Raw genomic sequence first — 25,313 nt, forward strand, 5'->3', positions numbered from 1 at the left:
ATAACTCTGAAGTTTGCCTTTCATGTCAGCTCTTCAGAGAGCTTTGGTTCAGAAAAGATCGTTGTCTATAGCCACAGATGAGGCTGTTAAAACACTAAAGGACTGCATAAAAATGAGGATGCTATTATCACCCACCCTAAATAGGCTTTGAGAGCTAAGACATTTTCGAGGATTTAGGGTCAGCAAACTTTTTCTGTAAAGGGCCAGATAGCAAGTAATTTAGGGTTTGTTTGCAAGTCATGCTGAACAAATGGGAGCAGTTGTGTTCCAATAAAACTTAATTTATGGACACTGAAATCTGAATTTCATATACTTTCCACATTCACTGGATGGGATTTGGCCTCTGCCCCGTTGCTGACTGACCTCTGATGGAGGAGGATGGCTGACTAAGAAGGGAGAGGTAAGAACTGGCCTTCTGCAGCCAGATACCAGGATCAACAACCTCTGAAATAAGGCTGTGGACAGAGTCAGGGGTGTGTGATGAGGGTTAGCTAGACCACGTAGGGAAAACTCAGTGCTTGAGGCGCGAAGGGCTGATCACCAATGTCGCCTTCTCGGTGGTGGCCTGTGAGTAATTCGTTTTCAGTGGACGCGAATCCTACGCTTCAGCCTGGGAGGCGCGGGAGGCGGGGCAGACCCCACCCCGGCTGCAGCTCGGGGCGAGGCCGGGCCCGGTCGGGCGGTGCGAGTCGGGGGCGGGGCAGCGGCGCAGCGTCGCCGTAGTCGTCGTCGTCGTCCCCGCCTCCTCCCCAGGGGCCGTGTCTGAGCCTTGGCCGCGGCTGCGCTTACAGCCCGAGGAGAGCGGCTTGCCTGGAAGCGGCGGCGGCGGCCATCGAGACCCACCCGAGGCGCGTCTCCCTCGGGCTCCCAGCGCTCCTGTGCCGCGGCGCCCGCGCCCCTCCAGCTCGCTCGCCGCGTCGTCCTGCCTGTTCCCTGCGGCCGGCTGCGCCATGGCGTTGGCGTTGGCGGCGCTGGCTGCGGTCGAGCCGGCCTGCGGCAGCGGGTATCAGCAGGTGAGCAACGCCGGGTCCCGCCCCGGGCCGGGGCCTCGGACCCCAGACCCTGGCCCTGCCCTACCTGCCGGCCACTTCGGTCCTTGTGGGCCCGGCCTGTGGCTAATGGGGCGCCGCGGCTTGGCAGGCCGCGCTGGGCCTGGACGGGCCGGTCAGGCCCGGGGCTCGGATTCGAGGCCGCCGCGGGCTGGGCAGGTCTCTCCGCGACCTCGGGTGGTGGAAAAACCTCTGCCCGGCCGCGTTTCCAGCATTTCCCACGACGGGTGGGTCCCCGAGTCAGAACCCGCGACCCTCAGGAGGCGTCGACCTGGGGACATTCGGTTTTCCTTTTTCCACCTTTGGTTTGATGTCTTTGGAAAGAAAAAAAAGGGGGGGGGCAAGCATGAAATGGAAAAGGAAACTAGATGGAGAGAAAAGATTAAAATCGCTGCTGCTGCCGCCGACAGCTCCCCGCAGCGAGATGCGATTACTCAGGGTTTCAGAGCTTCGTCTGTGTGTCGAAACCCATCCCCCTCGCCTTCGTTTTCAGACAAAAGTCAAAAATGAGACGTGAGACAAGCCCGCATTTTGCAGTAAATTTGGAAAAGGGGATGTTTAATTGCTGATGGCCCAAAATGTCGAGCTACGTTGAAGGCTGCAGGGCGTGTTCCTTGGCGTGTGTTTTAATAGCTTGGAAATGACGTTCAAAGAGATTTAATAGCATAGCTGGGGAGGAAATGTATAGGGGATGATTGGATTATTATCTAGGGTGTGATTTATAAATTGAGGCCCTAGGGAAAAGAGCTGCTTGTTTCACTCGCCACTGTTTGTAGCCGGGTTTCCCTCGGAAATTCAGAGATCTTCTGCAGGGGTTTTAGAGGTATTTAATCTAGCACATCGTAATTGTGGGACTCGAGCCAAGTAGTAAATGACGTTGATTGGGACCGCAATTAATTGCTTGCGTTTTGTCGTGTTTCAAATGCTTTCGGTATAATTTGCATAAATTGTCAGTCGTGCTTCTGTAAAATGAACTGTTCAATCATAATGATCTACAGTTTTATATTTTACAAATAAGGAAAAAACAATACGATTAACATGTCTGAATTAACCGTGGTGCAGCCAGTTACTGTTTTGTTGCTGTTACCAGCTCTGTGTGTTGTAATTTCCTCCCTCCTCCAGCCGGACTCTTGAAATGACTGGTTAAGAATTTAGCTTCTTGGTTTCATAAACATGCCCAAATTGTGGCAATGCAGTCTAGTCTTTAGATCTCTCACAGCCTGGGATCTGGCATATGCTTTTTTGTATGACCTTGGGCAAGGCTCTGTGTTCCTCCCTGCTTTAATAAAATATGAATGACAGTTGTCACTTAACTGCCACCAGGGTGTTTTAAAATCACCTGTACCCCATAGTGTGATTTAATTCATTTCTTTCATCCTGCCTTGGATAAGGCAAACAAGTCAAAAGCTGTAGCTTCTTTGTACTGCCATCTTCTTGAGCTATTAGGTAATGCTCACATACTGCTAGAATACAAAAAAATTTGGTGGAGTATCAAAATCATGCATTCCTTGGTATAGTATTTAATAGCTTTAAATATGCAGAATTGAGGTATGTCAAGGACAGGTCATCTTTATTTTAAAATCATTATTTTGAAAAAATAGGCTTCAAAACAAGTGGAAAAAAATAATTTTCCTAGAAAAATTGGAAAATATGAAAGCCCCCCCGCAAAAAAAAACCCCAACAACAAAATCCTATAACCCAAAAATAATCAAAGTTAATATTTTGATGTGTATCTGTGTGGACTTATAGCTGTGTAAATATTCACAGGTATAGGTCCGTATACAAGTGACAGATAAGGAAAGCTAATATTGATTGAGCATTTACTGTGCACCAATGACGGTACTAAGTGCTTTATATCCATTATTTCATTTAATCCTCACAAAAGCCCTAGGAGGCAGGGTTTGGTATTATTGTATAGAAGACAAAGTCAAGACTCCGAGAGGCTCAGTAACTTGCTCAAGGTCGCAGCTTCTAAGTAGTGATTACAAGGATAAATACACATCTACTTAAAACACAGGCTCACAGTCCAAATATAGGCATATGCATTGGCAGATATTTATGCCCCCAGACATACATATACAGACACATCTTTGCACACAATCAATTTCATGGGCCTGATTATACTTGCACTATGTGCCTCTGTGCCCATGTATCTCATGTTCGCAGACATGTGCATTCACAAATTTGCATGTGTATTCACGCTCATGTATGTAGCAAGACACACAATATAGCTATATAATAAGATGGGTTCACATTTTTATGTCTGCATTGCATGTAATTGCATGGCTGAATCATAATTTATCTACTTGCCCATTTTGGTCACTAAGGATGTTTGTAATTTTTTTTCATTCACGGAAGTTACTTTTACACACATCTTCATCTCTTTCCTTAGTATAAATTTCCAGATGTGGAAATGCTGAGTCAGAGAATATGCATATTTAAAAGGCTTTTGAATTATAGAATGTTGGTGAATTATCCAAGCAACTTGATAAGGAGGACGATACTCTGGTTGTCACAAAAGGGCGTTCTGACTTCTATTTGATCTGGTTAATCAAATGGAGCTGGTCTTCTGTTGAAGTAAATGTAATGAAAACTGTATTATTCATTCATAAAGGCAAACACAGTTTTGTCCTTAAGGTCTTTTTATTGGTAATGCAGTATGTGCACAACTTGAACTGAGCATTGTGACAGACTACACAGAAAGGCTGGGCTTATGGCTTTCTTGCAGCTTTATTATTTTTTTCCCCTTTTGCATTTTGAAACTGAGATAGTGTATCCAAACATTTGGAAGCACTGTTTGAGAAAGGTCTAGGTAGGCCCAGTGTTGAGAAACATGTTATGTGGTACTCTCACTGAGGACATTTATTCTTGTTCACTCATTCAGAGTCCACTTTGCCTCGCTGGAATAGGTTGCCTGTATCATTAATGTTGCCAAATACTTCCTGAAGTGTTTTGAGATATTTGGATTTGAATCCAGTATAAGTGGGCAATTATGACGCGGCCATATAGGCTTAAAAGTTGACTGCAGATTGTTTAGTTTTAGACTTGACTCATTGCCTGCAAAAGAAGTTGCCCACTTGAGAGCGTCACTCATAGTTTCTCTTGGGGTTTGATGATATTGTGGAGCACTTTGGGAATGATACCTTTTTGGATAAATTCTCTTAGGTTGTGGAGGAAGGGAAAGAATTTCATCTCTGGTAGGCCAAAACCATATTCATGTTCAGATAAAGTCAGGATCCTGGAGCAAGGGCTGAATATTGCCCGTGTGGTTTAATTTTTGTAGTTTCAAGTCATTGTAGTTATATCATGGAATGCCTCTTACAATGTTATTTCAAGATTTTAAGGTTATTTTGCTGTATTTGTGGCTTATATGACCAATGATCAAAGAAAACTTATAAAAGTATTGAGAAGGTGGGTAGAATTATTTCTTAAAAAAATTTTAAATTGTGGTAAATATATATACATGCCTATATAATTTGCCATTTTAACCATTTTTAAGTGTACAGTCAGTTCAGTGGCATTAAATATTCACATTGCTGGGCAGCCATCACCACCATCCATTTCCAGAACTTTTTCATCTTCCTCAACTGCAGCGCGTTAAGTAGTAACTCCCCACTTCCCCCTCCTCCCACCCCTGACAGACCCCATTACATTTTCTGTCTATGAATTTGATTAAGTACCTCATATGTATGAAATCATATAGTATTTGTTCTTTTGTCACTGGTTATTTCATTTAGTATAATGTCCTCAAGGTTGATCCATATTGTAGCATGTGTCAGAATTTACTTGCGTTTTAAGGCTGAATAATATTCCATTTTGTGCGTGCTTGTCCACACACACTCACACACACCACATTTTGTTTATCCATTTATCTGTTGATAGACAACACTTGCGGTGGTTTCATCTTTTTTTTTTTTTTTAAAAGATTTTATTGGGGAAGGGGAACAGGACTTCATTGGGGAACAGTGTGTACTTCCGGGCCTTTTTTTTTTTTCCAAGTCAGGTTGTTGTCTTTTCAATCTTAGTTGTGGAGGGCGCAGCTCAGCTCCAGGTCCAGTTGCCATTGCTAGTTGCAGGGGGCGCAGCCCACCATCCCTTGCGGGAGTTGAACTGGCAACCTTGTGGTTGAGAGGACACGCTCCAACCAACTGAGCCATCCGGGAGCTCAGAGGCAGCTCAGCTCAAGGAGCCGCGTTCAATCTTAGTTGCAGGGGGCGGAGCCCACCATCCCTTGCAGGACTGGAGGAGTTGAACTGGCAACCTTGTGGTTGAGAGCCCACTGGCCCATGTGGGAATCAAACCGGCAGCCTTTGGAGTTAGGAGCTTGGAGCTCTAACTGCCTGAGCCACTGGGCCGGCCTGGTGGTTTCATCTTTTGACCATTGTGAATAGTGCTGCTGTGAACATGGGCATACAAGTACCTCTTGAGTCTTTAAATTCTTTGGGCTATCTACTCAGAAGTGGAGTTGCTGGTTTATATGGTAATGCTATTTTTAATTTTTTGAGACCCTGCCATACTGTTTTCCACAGCAGTGCACCATTTTACATTCCCACCAGCAATGCCTAAGGGCTCCAATTTTTTTTTTTTTTAAGGGGAACAGGACTTTATTGGGGAACAGTGTGTACTTCCAGGACTTTTTTCCAAGTCAAGTTGTTATCCTTTCAATCTTAGTTGTGGAGGGCGCCACTCAGCTCCAGGTCCAGTTGCTGTTGCTAGTTGCAGGGGGCGCAGCCCACCATCCTTTGTGGGAGTCTAACCGGCAACCTTGTGGTTGAGAGGATGCGCTCCAAGCAACTGAGCCATCCGGGAGCTCAGCGGCAGCTCAGCTCGAGGTGCCGTGTTCAATCTTAGTTGCAGGGGGCAGGGCTCCCATTTTTTTACATAGTCGTGAACACTTGTTATTTTCTGTTTGCTTTTTGATAAAGCCATCTTAATGGGTGTGAAGTAGTATCATCATGTTTTTGGTTTGCATTTCCCTAATGGTCAGTGATATTGAGCGTCTTTTTAATGCACTTATTGGCCATTTATGTATCTTTGGGGAAATATGTATTCAACTCCTTGTCCCATTTTTGAATTGGGTTGTTTGCTTTTTGTTGTAGTAATTTTTTAATATTTATTTGCATTTTCAACTTTTACTATGAAAATTTTAAATATATACAAAATATAGTATAACAAACCTTATGCATCCATCACTCAGCTTTAACAATTATCAACAAATGGCTAATCTCGTTTCATTTATACTCTACCATTTTGAAGTAAGTCCTAGAAATAACATTTCATCCATAAGTATTTCTGTGTATAACTCTAAAAATAGTAGTATGATGTCTTAGGCAGATATTGTCACATGAGAAATATATCACGAGAGCACTTTTATAATCTATTACGAATAGGGAAACAGCGTTTGTGAATGTCAGGAGCTGCAGATCTGCAACTACCGTTTGTATTTCACACTTGGTAAGCTATGTATACTTTGTGTTTTTGTAGCAGTGATGGACTGCTTTTGATCCATTCTTATTTTCTTGTCTGGTCCTACTGGCGACTACTTATTAGGGGAGATTTAATTGTTTTAATCATTCTGTCTTTGCTCTGGAAATAGGGCAGAACTCCCTGTTTTGAGTAGAAATCAAGGTGCAGTTAGTTGAGATACCCTAGGAAATCCTGGCATCATCTAAACTGAAGCCACCCATTAGTTTGCACATAACTTCAAATTACTTTGTTCTAGACACCAATTATAGCACATTATATTAAATTGTATTATGAAGTAAATCCTACCTTGAGAGTGATTTTTGTATTTTTATTAATAAAAAGAGGAAGGCTTGAAGAGATTCTGGTGACATCATCTGATTTATTTGTTCTTAGGGCTTTAAAATACTTTGGTTTCTTAATGATTTATTCTTCTGTTATCTTTGAAGAAGTACAACTGTTTAGTGGAATCATATTCTTATAGTGATAGTGATGATGGCCATTTAGATAAAGCAGCTTTTAACACTTTAATTAGAGATTAATGCTGTAAATCAGCTTGATGGTCTTATCTTTTACTCTCAAGTCATTTTTGCCAGTATGGGAGGCAATTGGTAAATATTATGTGTCAAATTTACATTTTCCAATTGTAATTTTTTTATTTACGAACCCCAGTTATAATTGCTTCTAGTGGCTGTCTAGATAGAAGTACAGTCTGTATTGTTGCCTTCACCAAGCGAATGTTATCAGACATTATTTAGCAGCACATCCTGCTGTTACAATTAGGCTGGCTAATTTTTTTCTGAAAAATGCAATTTATATTAAAAATTCTAAATACTGATAGAATTTAAACGTTCCTGGTGGAATATTTCCTTACTGATTAAAGTTGTTCGTTTCATAGGTATATTTATGTACCTCCCCCCGCCCCAGCAATTTAGTATAATCTTTGACAGATTTTTTTTAAAAAAATTTGTATACTGCAATGATATCAGTTAGTAGTTAATCACAGGCTTGAATGTGATTTGTAGGTCTCTCTGGAGATAGGATAGTTTATGAATAGAAATACAAGGGTTTAGGGAGTGGGTTCTGTTTAATGTTTAATTTTTGTCCTACAGTACTTAAATGTGGCATTTATAATTAAACATTTCTTGTTATACATTATTACACAGATACATTCTAAATATATTAGAGTCAAACAGTAACTTTGGAAAGGAAAACTCGATTTCCTTTAACTCAAGTTTGGTGTGCGTTCTTCAGGCTTTTTGCTTATTTTTCTTTTTCTTAAAAAAATATTTTTTTTAATTTTTATTTTTTAAAATAACTTGACTTTTTGTAATGTTTGTAGATTTTCAAAAACATTGAGAAGATTTTACAGTTTCTATATATTGCACACCCAGTTTCCCCTATTACCATCTTACATTCCTGTGGTACATTTGTTGATAATTAATGAACCAGTATTGATACATTATTATTAACTAAAGTCCAAACTTTATTCAGATTTTCAGTTCTTATCTAACCTCCTTTTTCTGTCCAGGATCCCATACAGGTTACTATTTTACATTTGGTCATTGTGTCTTTTTAGGTTCCTCTCGGGTGTGATAGTTTGTCAAATTTTCGTTATTGATGATCTTCACAGTTTTCAGGAGTAAGGGTCAGATATTTATAGAATGTCCCTCAACTGGGATTTGTTTGATGCTTTTCTCCTGATTAGACTGAGGTTGTGTATCTTGGGGAGGAGGACTGTAAAGGTAGAGTGCCATTCCCATCACATTATATCAAGAATGCATACTACTGGGGTGGCCGTAGCACGGTGCTCTTAACAAGGTTGCAGGTTCCATCATCACGTGGGCTACTGTGAACTGCACCCTCCACAACTAGATTGAAACAACTGCTTGACTTGGAGCTGATGGGTCCTGGAAAAACACATTTGAAAAAAAAGAACGCACACTCTCAGCATGACCTGTCACTGTCCATGTTGACCTTGATCATCTGGTTGAAGTAGTGTTTGTCAGGTTTCTCTGCTGTAAAGTTACTCCCCTCCCCACTCCTCTTTGCATATTGCGCACTTTGGAAGGAGGAGGTCACTATGCGCAATGCTCACTTAAGGATTGGAGAGTATGCTCTACACCTCAATGAGGGCAGAGAATCTATGTAAATTAATGTGGGGTTTTCCTGCATGAGACATTTGTCTTTTCTCCATGAATTTATTTATTCAGTGATATCAGTATGGATTCATTTATTTTATTTGGGTTACAATCCAATGCTACTTTATTTTGTTGCTCAAATTGTTCCAGTTTTGGCCATTGGGAACTCTCATTTGGCACCTGTGTCCCTTTGACATAGCTCCATCATTGTGGGTGTTGTTTTTTTTAAAGCACTTTCTTACTTTTTGGTACTACGCTCATCATGAATATTTCTGTACCATCCTAGAATCAGCCATTTCTCCAAGGAGCCCTGGTTCCTTTTATTAGAGAAGGACAGTAGAAACCAAGATGTGCTCATTGCTACTAGAGCGTCATTCATTGCTTCTAGGCCTCCTAAGCTGACAGAGTAAAGAAATATATGTGTGTATATGTATCTGTAAACATCTATATGTAACTATCTGTATGTATATTAAACTAACAACTCTAGTCTATTGCTACATGGATCACTCTAGCTTCCTCCCCTCTCTTATCTGTAAACTCCCACTCCAACAGTGAGAAAACTGGCTCCCAACACCTGCTATCCATTTACTTAATTCTTCAGTTCTAATATAAATGTGTGGCGGTATCAGAATTGTTAATCCACACCCCTGTGGGAATCAGTTTGGTTAACTGGAAGACAGGCTATATGTACAGTTTTTTTTGCTTTTAGTCATACTGACTCACTCATTTCCAAAGTTACCTAGGTCAGCACCTTTTTTCCCTACCCTCTTCAGTGGGGTGGTTTCATACATTTATAATACAGTTAGATTGTTTTGTCACATTCTGCCTACCATCCTGAGAACCAGCAGCCACCTAAATGTTTTTTTTATTTAATTTTGCAAAAATTACAGTTTACTCTGTGCTGTAAAGTTCTATAGGTTTTTACAAATGTAGTCCTTTTTTTTTTTTTTTGGCATTTTAAACTATACTTTTTAAGGAAAATGGTAGGAGTGAGTTCTTCCTTTTTATTTTCCAATTTTTCTATTAATATGTTTTGCTTTAAAAAATTTTTTTAAATGTTTTGTTTGGAAATAATTTTGAACTTACGGAAAATTGCTAGAACAAGTACATGTATTGCCCACATTCACCTTAAACATTAAGATTTGATTAACAACGAATACAATTCTTTAAAAATTGTAAACTACAGGTAAAATCGAAGTCCCTTTAACCACCACAATCCTTTCTTTATAGAAGTCAGTGCTTATGCTATTTACTTTGTTATTCAATTATTTTTAATTTATTTTGTCTGCATTACATTTTGTAGACTAGGGACTCAGGAATATAGTGTTCTTGTATTTTGAAACTTCTAAGAGTTTTATGTTACAGCATCCAAACTTTTCATATAAGTTTGTGTTAATAAGCAGCTTTTGAAGCTTGTAATGTAGACTTCAGTATCTGGAAGGGTTTGCCTTGGACCTTGTCTAAGTAGAGACTGATTCAGGAGAACATAAAAGGACTTTATTAAAGCATTTAATCAGTAACAGTCGGCTTCTGTCATGAAGTTAAGTAGTAGTGTGACTTTGGGCAAGAACTGGAACCTCCTTTTAGCCTTCGTTTTCTTCTTTTGTAATATGAAGTAGTTGGACTAGACAATTTTGACTCCTTGCAGCTTTATAATTGATTTTGTGTGAGCGTGTGTGCGTATGTGTGTATAGAAGTTGGTGGCTTTGCTCCAACGAGACAGTATTCTAGTGATGATTTAGCAAATTTCTTTCATGATGAATAATTATTTTTAAAAGTGATGTCAATAATTACAGATGGGTGAGTTTATGCCAAAAGAAAAAAAATTACGCATGGTTGAAACAAACCGAAAATATCTCCCTAATAGTATACTTTAAAAGAATGAGTCACTGATGTACAGAATACTGTTTTGTAATTTTGCAGTAAGTCGTAAAAACATTCTGTTTGTAAGTCTTAACCTTTTGGTAAGCTTCAAACAACATTGTGTATATCATAGCAGAAAATTGATAATGCTTTTAGAAATCAGAAAAATTAATCATTTTTTAATTTTTTAAATAAACTATTTTTAGGTCAACTTTAGGTTCACAATAAAACAATCTTTAAAAAACAAGAAAATACTGATTTTGAAAGTTAAGCTTTTTTTTAAAGAAGCTGGCTCTTTGATTTCTAGTATTCTTATTTATTGCTTTTAGTAGTTGCATTTTCAGAAGTTTAGAAGGTTTGCTCATGTTACTATAGAAACAGCATAAGAAGTATGATTTGAGAATTATCTGCAGCCTTGGAGATCTTACACATAATTGAAAGTTGATAGAAGATTATTTTCAACACTTTTGTCCTTGTGTCACCGAGTTGCGTTTTCAGGTACAGTATTTTAAAGTGTGCTTGCAATCCATTCTACTCAGCCATGCATGTGAGGGTAGGCCACAGGTGGTCCAGTTTCATTTTAGGTGACTGATTTATCAAATTGAGGTGATCCCAGTTATGTGGTCTTGTGAGCTTTCTGGCCATCTTACCACAATTCAGCCCTGGCCAAAATGACTAGCTGAGTAGAGAGGGAGAAAATAAATTAATTGTTAGGCGTGAAAACTAATCATTGGCTTATATTAGCATCTACTATTGTTTGGAAGGTTAACGTATCTTTCATTTTCTCCATAGATCAGTTTAATGTAATCCAAATGCCATTATAAGTTTAAAACTTCACATTTCAATGAAAATATTTTAAGTGAGACTCTGTAATTGTTTTTAAAAGGATTTCAACAATTAATGAGATGAATTCATTGATTTTGTATTTCTCTTAACAGGTTGCTTAAATTATTATTTTGCTGTCCCACTTAATGCTGTAATTATTTCTGAGAAATAAACTTTTTTTCCCTTTAAAAAATATAGACTGATTTTCAAATACAGTGATATTACAAAAGGATATTTAATGATGAAGGAAAATTCCACCATGTACTGAGTGGAAAGGGTATAAGATTATTTGTATTTCCCCCAAAGGCTGGAAGGATATCTGAAAGATGGGATTATGGTGGTTTTATTTTCTTCTGTATATTTTTATCAAGTTTTCTTGTGAATTTTTTTTTTTAATTTTTATTGGGGAACAGTGTGTTTTTCCAGGGCCCATCAGCTCCAAGTCATTTTCCTTCAATCTAATTGTGGAGGGCGCAGCTCAGATCCAAGTCCAGTCGCCATTTTTTAATCTTTAGTTGCAGGGGGGGCGCAGCCCACCATCCCATGGGGGAATTGAACCAGCAACCTTGTTGAGAGCTCCTGCTCTAACCACGCCACCCCCTCTTCTTGTGAATTTATACATTTTGTAACCAAGAAGAAAAAAGTATTTTTAAAAAATCCCTCTGTGCTGTCTTCATTATTATAAAAATGTTACTTTTATGCTTGTCTTAGAATATGTATAGAATGCAGTTTTTTGGGTTTGTTTTTTTCAAAATTTGTCTCTTTGTTTTAAAAATGTCAAGCTATTGGCTGGCCCGGGGGCTCAGGTGGTTAGAGCTCCATGCTCCTAACTCCGAAGGCTGCCGGTTTTGATTCCCACATGGGCCAGTGGGCTCTCAGCCACAAGGTCGCCAGTTCATCTCCTCGAGTCCCTCAAGGGACGGTGGGCAGCGCCCCCTGCAACTAAGATTGAACACAGCACCTTGAGCTGAGCTGCCACTGAGCTCCGGAATGGCTCTGTTGGTTGGAGCGCATCCTCTCAACTATAAGGTTGCTGGTTCGAGTCCCACAAGGGATGGTGGGCTGGGCCCCCTGCAACTAGAAACGGGAACTGGACCTGGAGCAGAGCTGCGCCCTCCACAACTAAGATTGAAAGGACAACAACTTGACTTGGAAAAAAGTCCTGGAAGTACACACTGTTCCCCAATAAAGTCCTGTTCCCCTCCCCCAATAAAATCTTAAAAAAAAAGGTCAATTCATCAAAATCATTCATCAGAATTTTTTTATGTTATGAGCCATTGGTAGTTAAATTAATGAGTGGCATATATGAAGTGCCTCCTTGCGTGTTTAAATACCATATGGAATGCACGAAGATGCGCCTCAGTTCTGCTGGTTGAAAGTTGTCTAAGCACCTGTGGACTGCTGCTGCTTTGTTTGTTCTTTTTCCCTCCTTTCCTCCCCTTTTTTTCCCCCTTCTGTTACTTGATAGCACCTTGCACAATTTTATACATGTAGTAACTATTCCTTAAATACCCATTGAGTGACTCTAATCAATGAGAATGTATTATGATACTGATAAAATATTAATTCAGAGAATGAGATAGTAGATAATTTAGAGAATGGGATAATAGATAAAAGGCATCATTTTGAGATGGAAGAGATCACCTGTTTCCTGACACTTCTGGGAAGCTTCTGAGAAGATGAAACGAGCCTGGCCTTGAAGAATGGGTAAGATGTACATAAGGGAGGCGGAGACTTGGGGGGAGGGTAAACTCCTGTGATGTGTTTGTTTCCCATGGGCACCTCGTTCCAGTTCCTAGAATGCATCATGCTGTCTGGTCTGGAGGCCTCCCCTCTATTTCCTCTTCCTGGAAGTCCCCCTTCCTTCTAGTCCCTCATCTTAGTTTAAGTGATCTGTCCTAAGGTGAGTGTGAGTACCTCCCCTGCGCATGAGATTCCCCTTTTGTGACATGTTTTGTAATTACATTTTTTGGGGGGGGAAGGGGTACAGGACTTTATTGGGGAACAGTGTGTACTTCCAGGACCTTTTTCCAAGTCAAGTTGTTGTCCTTTCAGTCTTAGTTGTGGAGGGTGCCGCTCAGCTTCAGGTTGTTGTCCTTTCAGTCTCAGCCATGGAGGGCGCAGCCCAGCTCCAGGTCCAGCCGCCGCTTTCTAGTTGCAGGGGGCACAGCCCACCATCCCTTGTGGGAGTCCAACCGGCAACTTTGTGGTTGAGAGGACGCGCTCCAACCAACTGAGCCATCCGGGAGCTCAGCGGCAGCTCAGCTCAAGGAGCCGCATTCAATCTTAGTTGCAGGGGGCGGAGCCCACCATCCCTTGCGGGACTCGAGGAATTGAACTGACAACCTTGTGGTTGAGAACCCACTGGCCCATGTGGGAATCGAACCAGCAGCCTTCGGAGTTAGGAACACAGAGCTCCAACCAACCGCCTGAGCCACCGGGCCGGCCCTCCTTAGCATTTTTAATTGTTTCTTTTGCTATTTTGCTATTATTCCTGTAGCTAAATGACATTTATAGTGTGCTGCTGCTTAATTTCTCAGTTTTTAGCATTTTAAAAATTGACATACCAGTATGAGATGTAAGGATTTTAGCTCTCTTTTACCACCCTCCCACAACTGCAGTACTCACACGTCCTGTTTCTCCATTTTTCTAATACAGTTATATCCATAGTATGGTTAAATCAATATTCAGCATTCACAATAATTGAAAGTAATAAACACTGTTCACAGCTGAGATGTGTAGTGTATTGTGGTTACTTTAATTTGCTTGAACAGTACTTTTTTTCCCCTAAAATTAATTTTTTATTTGGTTAATTTTCTGTATACCTGTCATAAATTTGCCAATAGCGATCAATAATTCATCGTCAGACTCTCACACAATAATCTTAATAGTTTTGATATGTTCAAACACATCAGGTATTTCCTTGACTTCATTTAATGGGGGTGGAGATCTTTCTTGGCCTTTTGACTCCTAGATACTGCTCTCAAGGCTTGCTATTTAGTTGTCATCCTAGGGATTTGCATTCCCAGTCATTTTAATTGAAGTGCCTTTCCTTTGTCACATCTTTCTCCCTTGGTTTACATCCTCATTTTCATGGAACACACTTCCAGTATCTTTCTGTGGAAGAATGCATGGGAGGTTAACTTTTTTTTTTTTAAGACTTTGGACATCTAAGAATCTTTAAAAAAAAATCTTCATAGTTAGTTAGACTTCTTCATTGGAAATATTTTCCTTTAGAATTCTGAAGGCATTTGCTCCATTGCCTTCTAGGTTCCACTGTTGCTGTTAGGAAGCCTAAAGCCAATTATGATGTCTGATTCTTAGATGTGGGGTGTCTCGCTCACTCTCTCTCAGCTTTTAGGAGCCTCCTTTTCTCCCCAGTGTTCTTAAATTTCACTATGTTGTATCTTTCTGTGGATTTGTTTTCATCCATTGTGCCAGGTACTCAGTTGGTCTGAAAGCTCGTGTCTGTTGGTTCTGGGAAATTTTTTAAAAGTATATATTTGATTTTTTTCTTTTTGCTTTGATATTTTTTTCCTTTCTCTCATTGGATCTTGGACTTCATGTACTGATTCTTTAAATATTTTTAATCTCTTATATTTTCCATGTCTTTCTCTCTATTTTCTATGAGATTTTCTCTATCTACTGATAAATTTTTTTTTTAAAGGTTTTATTGGGGAAGGGAAACAGGACTTTATTGGGGAACAGTGTGTACTTTCAGGATTTTTTCCAAGTCAAGTTGTCCTTTCCATAGTAGTTGTGGAGGGTGCCGTTCAGCTCCAGGTCCAGTTGTGGTTGTTAGTTGCAGGGGGCAGAGCCCACCATCCCTTGCAGGACTCGAAGAGTTGAACCGAAGAGTTGAACCGGCAGCCTTGTGGTTGGTTGAGAGCCCACTGGCCCATGTGGGAATCAAACCAGCAGCCTTTGGCGTTAGGAGCATGGAGTGCCAACTGCCTGAGCCACCGTGCCGCCCCTGATAAAATTTTAATTTCTGTTGCCACTTATAATTTTCAGAAACTCTTCTGTAGTTGTTCCCCGTCTTATTTTAAAAAAGAAAAAAACTACCTGTCCTTTTTTTATGGTTCTGATTTTTTCTCCTGTTTCTCTGAGAGTATTGAAAGTATTTTCTTTCTTTTTTAAGTTTTCATCTTCCTGCATGGTTGTTTCCTCTGTGTTGCATTTGCTCTCTTTGCTTTGGTCTTCTATGACCTTTTATGTTACAAGCTTTCTTTTGGTGTATGGTGATCTTTGCTGCGTGGTTAAGAGTGTGTGCCTGGTCTGTAATGCAGTTTGGAAACTGCTCAGAATGCTTTTCCCTGAAGCCTGCATCATACATAGTGTGACCTGACTAGACTGTTTCTTTGAATAACAGTGTCTTTAGAACTTTTCTCTCTGGCTGGTCAGTTTCCCCAGAGAAAAGGCCTGGTTGCTGGTATCCTGGGAGCTGATGGGGGGAAGAAGTCTGGGAGATCTCAACATCTAGTACATAAATCTCTCATCTCAAGCACTTTTGTCTGATATGCTGCCCTTTCTCCTAAACTCGTATGTCTCCAGTCCAGAACTCTTTGCTTTATTCTCTCCAGAGAATAAACCTCTAGTCTTCTAATGGAGAGTTTGGGAGCTGTGTGTAACTGTGTCTCCAACCTTTCTTTCTGCTTTTTTTTTTTTTGTGGGGGGGGAGATCTTTCTGCTTTTAAATCTCATTTTCACTCCTGCCAGTACCTGGTGCCATCAGTTCTTGAGCATTTTGGGGGTATAGTGTGAGACAGGTTGCTTTTCTGTTTTCTGGTTTAAGATTCCTTTTTCTTGGGTCTGCTGTATTAGTTGCCGCCTGTCACCCAGTTTCTAGCTTTCAGGATTTTATTTCTGCTTCTTCTCTCGGTACTTGTCTTTGTAGTTAGTGTTTTTTTTGTTTTTGTTTTTTGCCTTAAAATTAACAAAACTTGACTAATATTTACATTTAAGAGGGTTTTGGAAATGATAAAAGGCAAATGTGTGTGTTTAATCTTTAACTGGAACATTATAATTGTCATTACTTCTTTTGATTACAACTTTTTTTGCTAAACTGCAGACTTACTGAGGTCAGAAACAGCAGTCACATTCCTTGCTGTGTCCTCAGACCCCACACAGGTCACGGCCTGTCCTGTTCTTCGAGTGGTGTTAAATTAATCTAGCAGTTAAACACCTGCATAATGGAACATTCTGTGATGAAGGGGTGGAGGGAAAGATAGGAAATGCTTAATGCATTTCCCTCTCGGCTCTCATTGTTCTTGCAGGAGAAGGGAACCTCATGACTAGGCCTAAATTAAGGCAGGCCCTCTTCAGTAGAGTGCCTTTTCCTTGCCATATTCTCAGCCCTCGTATATTCTACTTCGGTCGTCGTAGTGCTCATCAGATCATCGAGCATAGTTTTGGAACTTCACAGCCGGAGCGCGAATTCTGGTAGCTTCTGGGCTGGCCAAGCAGGCTGCCACCAGCACACGTGCCTGGGTTGGAGGCATGTCTGTCACTGTCTGTCTGTACATTTGACTTCACTGTCTTTCTAGTGTAGAATATTCCTTTTTTTTTTATTGTTCTTAGGAGAAGAAAAATATTCTAGGTATTACAGTGTAATCAAAATACCAATTTTCCTTCATATGTACCACAAACATTTACTAAAACACCTATTTGTATCCAGTACTCTGTGCTAAGTGTTGTACTGTTACCGGTTAAATATGAAATGTTAAACATTTTTTATTTCGAAAGAGAGAAAGGTTGGATGGCATCTTTTTTAGGTTTCTTGTGCTTTTGTTACCATTTCTTTTTAAAATTGGGAATTATAGAACCATAGTCTTTTCATTTTTATTATGAAATACTGGATACACACAAAAGGACCTTACAAAGCATGAAAATAAATGAAGCACCTGTAAATCTACAACTCAGGTCATAGCAATCTTTTTGTGAAAGTTTTTTGTTTCTCAGACCTTGCTTTTAGAGCAGTCAGTAAGATGCTTTTGCCTTCATTGCTTGATAAAGCCCTGTTTCTCCTCGGTTCTCCCCATGTTTTCTGTGCTCCTTGTGCTAAGGCTCTGATTACTCACGGAGCCATCATCACTGTCCCTTCCACAGATGTGGTAGTCATCTGCCTGTGCCTTCATGTGACCTGGTACATTAAGATGGCATTGAGGTGGCTACCATTTCTTCGGGTAGGATTCTGTTAGAGTTCCACATCCGCGCCTGCTTCAGTCAACATGTGCTGATGAGGGATCCGTGATGTGCCACTCGCTGTGACGTGCTGGGTGAATCATGCAGCAATAAATCATGCAAAGGTCCCCGTCTGCAGATGGCCCACAGTCTACAGCACAAATCCTCTGACAGGCTCTTTTTCTCCCCTTCCAGAATTGTTAATGAAGTATGATTTACATACAGAAACATACACAGATTATACATGTACAGCTCAGTAAATTTTCACAAGCTGAAAACACATTTAACTAGTACCCAGACCAAGAACCAGCATTACCAGCACTCAAAGCTCCCTTCGGGTGCCCTTCTAGTTGCCCCTCTCCCAGGATAACCACTCACTAGCAAATGAGGTTTGCCTGGTTGGTCATTGTCACATGCACCTAAGAAACTACTTCCTCTGGTATTTCAGTATAATGGTGTATAGGAATAGTGCTTCTGTCAATAGATTTAACGAAAAAATTATTTGTCCTTGTTGACATATGTTGATCCTAACAATTACATATAATGCATCATTTAACAAATCTTATCAAATTACATTTTTAACATCCAAAATTAACAGCCTAAATCGTATTATGGCTTAAAGTAACAATCAGTCTGTCTAGTAAATTAATGAAAAAAATGCAAGTGTTCTTTCAGGAACATTAAGGGGAAAAAGTAAAAAATTGGTGTGTTTCTGGCTTGTTGTAGTAGTAATGCCTGGTAAAATTTCATTGAGTGAAATATTCAAATTTCTGACTGTCCAGGAGGAAGGTGGTTATGGGCTGTGGCAGAAGAAAAGGCAGTGGAGGGAATGGGAAGCTTGAATCACAGTATATTTGCGTGTGATATAGCAGTCAGTCACTCCCCCTTCTTCCCTTCCTCAGCATCTGGCAACCACTAACCTACTTTCTGTCTCCATTGGATGCCTTTTTTGGCTATTTTATGTAAACGGAATCATGCAATATGTGGTCCTTTGTGACTGGCTTCTTTTGCTTAGCAAAATGATTTCAAGTTTCATCTGTGTGATGGCATGTGTCAGTACTTCATTCTATTTGGATAAGATGAGTTATTATACCGTATTTTGTTTATCCATTCATTCGTTGAACATTTTCGCTATTATAAATAATGCTGTTATGAACATTCATGTACATGTTTTTCTGTGCAAGTATGTTTTCAGTTTTTTTGGATATAAGGAATGGAAGTGCAGGATCTTTTTGTAACTCTATGTTTAACTTTTTTTGGAGGAATTCCCAAGCTTTCCTACAGTGGCTGCACCACTTTCCATTTCCACCAGTGATGTACAAGGGTTCCAATTTCTCTACATACTCAACAGCTCTTGTTATTTCCCTTTTTAATTTTTTATGGCCATACCAATGGATGTGAAGTGGTATCTCATGGTTTTGATTGGCATTTCTCTGATGACTAATGATGTTGAACATCTTGTGTATACTGGCCATTTGTATATCTTCTGTTGCATTTTTTGCCCTTTAAAAAATTAGATTGTCTTTCTATTGTTCAGTATCGCTTTGTCAGAATTACTTAGCTTATTTTAAATTTCATCCCCTAATAACAACATAATAGAGAACTGTTCTTGATGTAAAGAATTTTGGTGATGTTAGAATAACACAATTTACAGTCAATGTACAATTAAAAGTCTACCATCTATATATAATAGAGAAATTACAGCCTCACCAACGTGGGCTGTTTCTTCTGAACAACAGAGTAAAATAGCATACTCAGTTGTTTACCTAAAGAAGTGTGCTTGTTTACTTTCTGATAAGTATACTGTCTCATTTGGTAGGATTTAAAGAGTATGCAGAAGTAGTGGGTTGGTAATGAGAGGTTTAAGAATTGCATTTTAAGGTAAAAGTTTTAGAAATTAACTCTAAAATTAAAAGTGGTAAATAACATTTAAAGCAGCTAGAGTTTAGGTATTGATTCAGGATTTTGAGACTTATTATTAACAATTTAAAAACGGGATTTAGAACTTAAAAGCATTTTCTTGCTGTTAAAATTGGGCTCAACCAAGAAGAAAATAATGAGTGGTATACACATACTTGTAACTTCATGGAATCATTGGATAGGTCAACATTGTTTTCCACATACTTGTTTTTGTGTGAATTACGCAGTATGTTTTGAAACCTCTTCTTGTGTATAAGAATTTGTGGGAGGGGTTTGTTTTTGTTGTTTAGTAATGTTTGTTGTTGTCCCATTCTTAGTAAATAGAATCCAAGAATGACTTTTAAGTGCCTTAAGGTACTGCCTTCGGTACAGTTGTAAATGTTTTTCCTTACTTAGGCCTAATCCTAGCCCTGGCTCTGCAATTGCTTAAAAACAGCTCATTTCTAAATGAAAGGTATCTTTAGAATTACTTAGGGGAGCGTAGTGATGAAGTCTTCCAGCTGGGGTGGGAACTCAAAATTTAAACCCATAGCGTATAAATGTCTTTAAACTTGTTAAATTCACGTTTGCTTCTAGTAGAACTAGAGCCATGAATAATTTCTAATGGGAGTTTCTTTAAACTGTTATTTAGCTAAAACACCATATTTATTTCTAATAGCAGCCGTACAGATAGGGTACAGAGGATTGTAGTAAGGAAAACACCCTTTATTTTAGATGTGCTGTATTTCACAGGCTAAATCTACAATACATTATTAGCGCCTGTGTGCAGGTAAATATTAAAAAATATATATCGAGAGTGATCAAGGCCAAGAGGCACCCCAGAAGATCGTGATGTATCTAAAGTGGGAACATGGACGAGTTTTAGGGTTTTTCTGGGGAGCCATGACAGAGTCCGCTTGCAGTACAGAGAGGAGCGTCAGGAAAGTGGGAGCGAGGCACCTTCTGGGGTGTGCTAAAGAGAAGGCCACCTGAATTGTCAGATGGTTGGATTATTCCTATCTCAGCAATGGGGATACAGGTAGTTTTGTACTTAACTCAGGACTTTATGTGGCATGCATAGGTAACTGCATAATTCTTTTTGGAAAAAATACAATTTTTACATATTTAGAGATAAGTAAAATGGATAAACATTGTTGAAAAAAAAATTACGTGGCAGGAAAGAATCCAGCCCCCAACAGGTATTTATTATCTGTCAGTTACACAATCAAATGATTCCCCCCTCACCCCCCCCCCCCACCGCCCAACAGCACACAGTGCAGGGAGGGAGCAGAAGGTCCCACCACTTTCCAGACCTGCCGCTCACCGTCTCCCCTATAACCAGGTCTCCCCTACAACCAGGACGCTGTGACAGGTAGGCTGCGCTCAGGCTTCCACTGATCCACGTGACACCTAGAAGAGACTGAGTCGCTTTCTAATGCCAGCCCCAAGGTGACAGTGGTGCTTATCTTCTGAGGGAGCCTCAGGACAGAGCCTGAAGATCCCGCAGCCCTAGGGATGTGACAGGGAGGACTGCACAGGAAGGGTTCTCAGGGACGGGAAAGGGGGACCTTAAAAATACATTGTGGAACCAAGTAACCATTTTATTAGCCTTACAGATAAGCCCCACTCCAGGTCCAGTGCACGTGTCTCCGCTTCGTCGTGTGCCTGACTTGTTTGGCTGGCAGAGCCTAACTGATGGCTGTAGATGCCCCCAAAGTGTAAAAAGGTGTATACTTAGGGATTCGGTTGTGTAGCCAGTTACTCACGCAGATGGTGGTCACTAAATACTTCTTTGAAGGTGATTGCCTCTTTTCCTCCCACATTGTAATGTTTTATTTTAAATACCTTTCTTGATGGAGCGTAAACTTATCACCAGCATCACACCCTGTTTCCCTGAAAATAAGACCTAGCTGGACAGTCAGCTCTAATGTGTCTTGTGGAGGAAAAATTAATGTAAGACCAAGTCTTATATTATTTTAGATAAGACTTGGTTTTATATTATAGTAAAATAAAACTGGGTTGTATATTAATGTTTGCTCCTAAAGATGGATGCGTTAGAGCTGATTGTCTGGCTAGGTCTTATTTTGGGGGAAACACTAAAAAACAAGCCAGCACTGGGAAGCCTGTACAGTGAGGTCCTGGGGTCTTCTCAGTATGTGTAGTTTCCGTAGTCAGAGTGGGTATTTTTTGTTGTTTTTGTTTTCAGTTGGAAATAATATTAGTACATGATGCTGAAATGGTGAATTTTAATGGAGCGAAAAACGTCACCCAGAAATGTTTCTTTTTTGCTCACCAAAGAGAAAATGGGGGTTTCTGAGATGGTTGGAATTTCTTTGCTCTGTTATCTGTTACCCTGATGTGGGATGATCAAATTGCTTATTTCCAGGTTGCTAGGAAACAGGCAACCTATCTTGTAGATACTGGCATATATGACCTCTTTGTTCTTTGGACCTCTATATTTCTTAGAATTGTCACACTTCCTTTCTAAAACCTAAATTATGCAGAGGCAATATGAGTATTTCACCAAGCTCAGGAAATATAAAAACAGGTGTAAAGAGTATTCCTATGTTTAAAGAACATTACTAGCTGCAGTATATTAAGGCAACATCCTTGAAAAGTCTGTATTTGCCTCTGTTTTTGCCCTAGACTCTTCTTTTTGCGATGTTCCCAGGGCACAAGAATGGTGAGGTGGGAGTAGGCTGAGAAAACCCTGCCTAGAGCTTCAGATAATGATAATAGTATTCCAGGTGAACCATGGCCCCAGGAACTCTACTGACTGATTCGGTGTCCCAGGAACACTGGCTTTACTATAGCTATCTTGCCCATAGCCTTCCTTTAAAAGGGAAATTCATCTTAGGTTACAAAACAATTATTTTGGGAGTCCTTTAAGTTTAACATTAGATTACAAGAGTTTAAAAAACTGTGACCAGATGGTAGATCGTGATGAAAATATGGCACAGGAATTTATCTTAAACAGAATGTTTTGTAGTATTAATCAGAAAAGTTTTGCTGGCTTCCAATTTTGAATAGCATAGGGATTGGAGACTGAGGTGGCTGGTTAAAATGGAATGAATTAGGGAGTTGTACTTCACGTTATGACAGGTCAGGCTCTCTGTTTTTTTCGTTCAATTCAAGAGAGTTCTTCGTAGCAGTTGGTTTAGAGTGTGTGTTTTTTACAAGTGGCTTAGTTGACTCTATATATATATCATGATTGTACACAGGGGGGACCCAGACCCCTGTCAGATACACTGATAAATACTCTGTTATTACTTTACAGACGGACTCCCATTCTTAGCCGATTCATCATTTAAATGAGCTGTAATCTGTTGTCACCTTGGAAAAATTAAATCAAATGCCGTTGTTCTATGAAGATGAATGAGTTGGGTAGACTATCCAGACTGGTGATGGCAGGAAGACACACTTTTAGTATGAGTTATTTAAAGTAACAGGAGCTGTAGATTTGACCAATGAGAAAGTTGCCGAGATAAGGAAGAGAGATGTGTTGATAGGTTATAAGTAGAATCAGGAAAAATTTTATGTTTTCTTAAATGTCTGAATTAAGATCTAATTTCTATGCACAAACTGAATATAATGGTAAAGCTTAGTTTCCTGTAATTTATCTTTGCCATAACAGATTATTATTAGATTATTTTTCTAACTTAAAAATTATACAAAAGATAAATGTTCATTACAAAAAATTAGAACATACGTATAAATAACAAGAAAAAATCCTTTATGATTGCATCACCTGGAGATAAACAGTAAAACTGTAGGTGTCTATCATTTTGGACCTTCTTTCCATGATATATCTGTCTATCAAAACCAAATTATATAATGTATACTGTTTGGTAAATTTAGCTTTTTTCATGTTACAGTGCAGCATAGATATATATCTGTTTGTGTCATCAAGTTTTCTTCATTTTCATTTTTGTGGCTGCTTAGTCTTGTGAGATGAACTGTATTTTATTTAATGTTTCCTGTGATTGGAGTTTAGGTTGTTACTAATTTTTGCTGCAGTAGCATTTATATCTACCGTTTTGCCTTTTTGTTTATTTCCTTAGGATAAGTGCCTGGAAGTAGAATACTTTGTAAAGGATTTGCACATTTTAAAGGCTTGAAACACATTGCCAAATAGCTTTCCAGAAAGGTTATTCTAGTTTTCTGGTTCTCTTCTGTCTTACTGGCTTTATACTTGCATTAAAATGTGAATTTTTTATTTAGTTGCAGAATGAGGAAGAGCCCGGGGAGCCGGAGCAGGCTGCAGGTGACGCTCCTCCACCTTATAGCAGCATCTCTGCAGAGAGTGCAGGTAGGTGGCGGCAGCCGAGGTGACTGCTGAACTCTGGAAATGCTCTTAGCCCTAGGCTTTTGTCTGGTATGTGTTTATTGGTGTCTGCCTTAGCTTCAGCTTTCCTTAAGTTGTCTTTGACATTATTTTTAGTTTGTAGTCTGAGGTGAAAAAACAACTCATGTTACTGTTCTGAAAAACAGGTAAAATCCCATTTCGGTGTGACTTTTTTAGTTCCATAAAAAAGTCTTAATGTTATATAAAGGAAGTAGACATCCAGGAACTAGGTGATCACCTAATTTTTGTTCTTTTTGTAGTTTCCTCATTAGCTGTTTTGCTCTTTGTGACTTTAGTACCTATAACCTGGAATATGTAGTATGTTAGATTTCTTTTTTTCTATTCTTTGTTTGAAAAAAATTTTTTTTAGTCTTTTATGTTAGATTTCTTTTATGATAGTAAATTCTTAATTAAAAAAGATTAGAAGTCCCCCAGCTCTTTCATTCCATCCCTGATAGTTTAAGTGTTCCTCATATTTAAACCCCTTAATTAACCTTAAGTCTACCCATCTTATGCCAGATTATCCTTTTAATTTTCATGTGTACCGTGTTTCCCCAAAAATAAGACCTAGCCGGGCAATCAGTTCTAATGCGTCTTTTGGAGCAAAAATTAATATAAGACCTGGTCTTATTTTAATATAATATAAGACCAGGTATGATATGATATGATATGATATGATATGATATGATATGATATGATGTTGGGTATAATATAATATAATACCAGGTATAATATAATATAATATAATATAATATAATATAATATAATATAATATAATATAATATAATATATAATGTAATGTAATATAATAATGAGTCTAATATAATATATAATATAATACATAATATTGGATATAATATAATACAATATAACAATAATAACATAATATAATACTGGGTGTTATATTAATTTTGGCTCCAAAAGATGCACTAGAGCTGATGGTCCAGCTAGGTCTTGTCTTTGGGGAAACATGGTATGTGTAGAAGCGATGGGGGAGAAGAAAATCTCAGTAGTTGAGGACTTTTGGTAACTAGAGCTTCCTGGTAACCAGTTCTGCTTTAATTGCTGAAAGTTGACCAGTTTTGATGAAATCTCTTCCATATTCTCTAAAACAGAACTGTGGCAGAGTGGCAAGTACAGGGCCCATGGCGCCACAACTGAACGCAACGTACTCCCAGGGTAGATATGCAGGATGAAGACAGCATTCATCCCAAACACATCCCGGTCAGAATCCTTTTCAACACAGCACTTCAGGCAGCTGTTGTCAGTTGATGTGAGATTTAATCTATTGGTAGTCTCTGTGGCCCTGAGTCTCCCATTATAATTAGGAGGAACATAGGTCAGAAAGTTTCTCACTTCCACTCTGGCTTCAAATTCTGAACTCGGTCTCCTTGTATTAGGTAAGATTCTTTTATTTATAAGCATCTGAAACTAGCAATGCCAAGTTAAGGTTTTGGAAGAATTCTAGGGTGTTTTGTGGAATTAAATTAAGAACACCAAGATTTGGGAAAGAATTGCAGTGCCATGCCTTACTTACTCATCTCT

General features: G+C 39.3%; 1 protein-coding gene across 1 annotated transcript in view; it reads left to right on the forward strand.

Moving 5' to 3' along the window:
* The first annotated feature begins 516 nt into the window (after positions 1 to 516).
* The window catches only part of NDFIP1 (Nedd4 family interacting protein 1), a 44,961-nt gene continuing 20,164 nt past the window's right edge, over positions 517 to 25,313 (forward strand). Inside the window, exons 1-2 of the mRNA XM_019739096.3 lie at positions 517 to 1,013; positions 23,645 to 23,732. Of these exons, the coding sequence (XP_019594655.1) occupies positions 951 to 1,013; positions 23,645 to 23,732 (151 nt within the window). The 5' untranslated portion in view covers positions 517 to 950. The remainder of the gene's footprint in view (positions 1,014 to 23,644; positions 23,733 to 25,313) is intronic.

This window comes from Rhinolophus sinicus, chromosome 5 (genome assembly GCF_057876585.1).
Source record: "Rhinolophus sinicus isolate RSI-liver-muscle chromosome 5, RSI-T2T, whole genome shotgun sequence".
In the NCBI taxonomy this organism is placed as follows: Eukaryota; Metazoa; Chordata; class Mammalia; order Chiroptera; family Rhinolophidae; genus Rhinolophus; species Rhinolophus sinicus.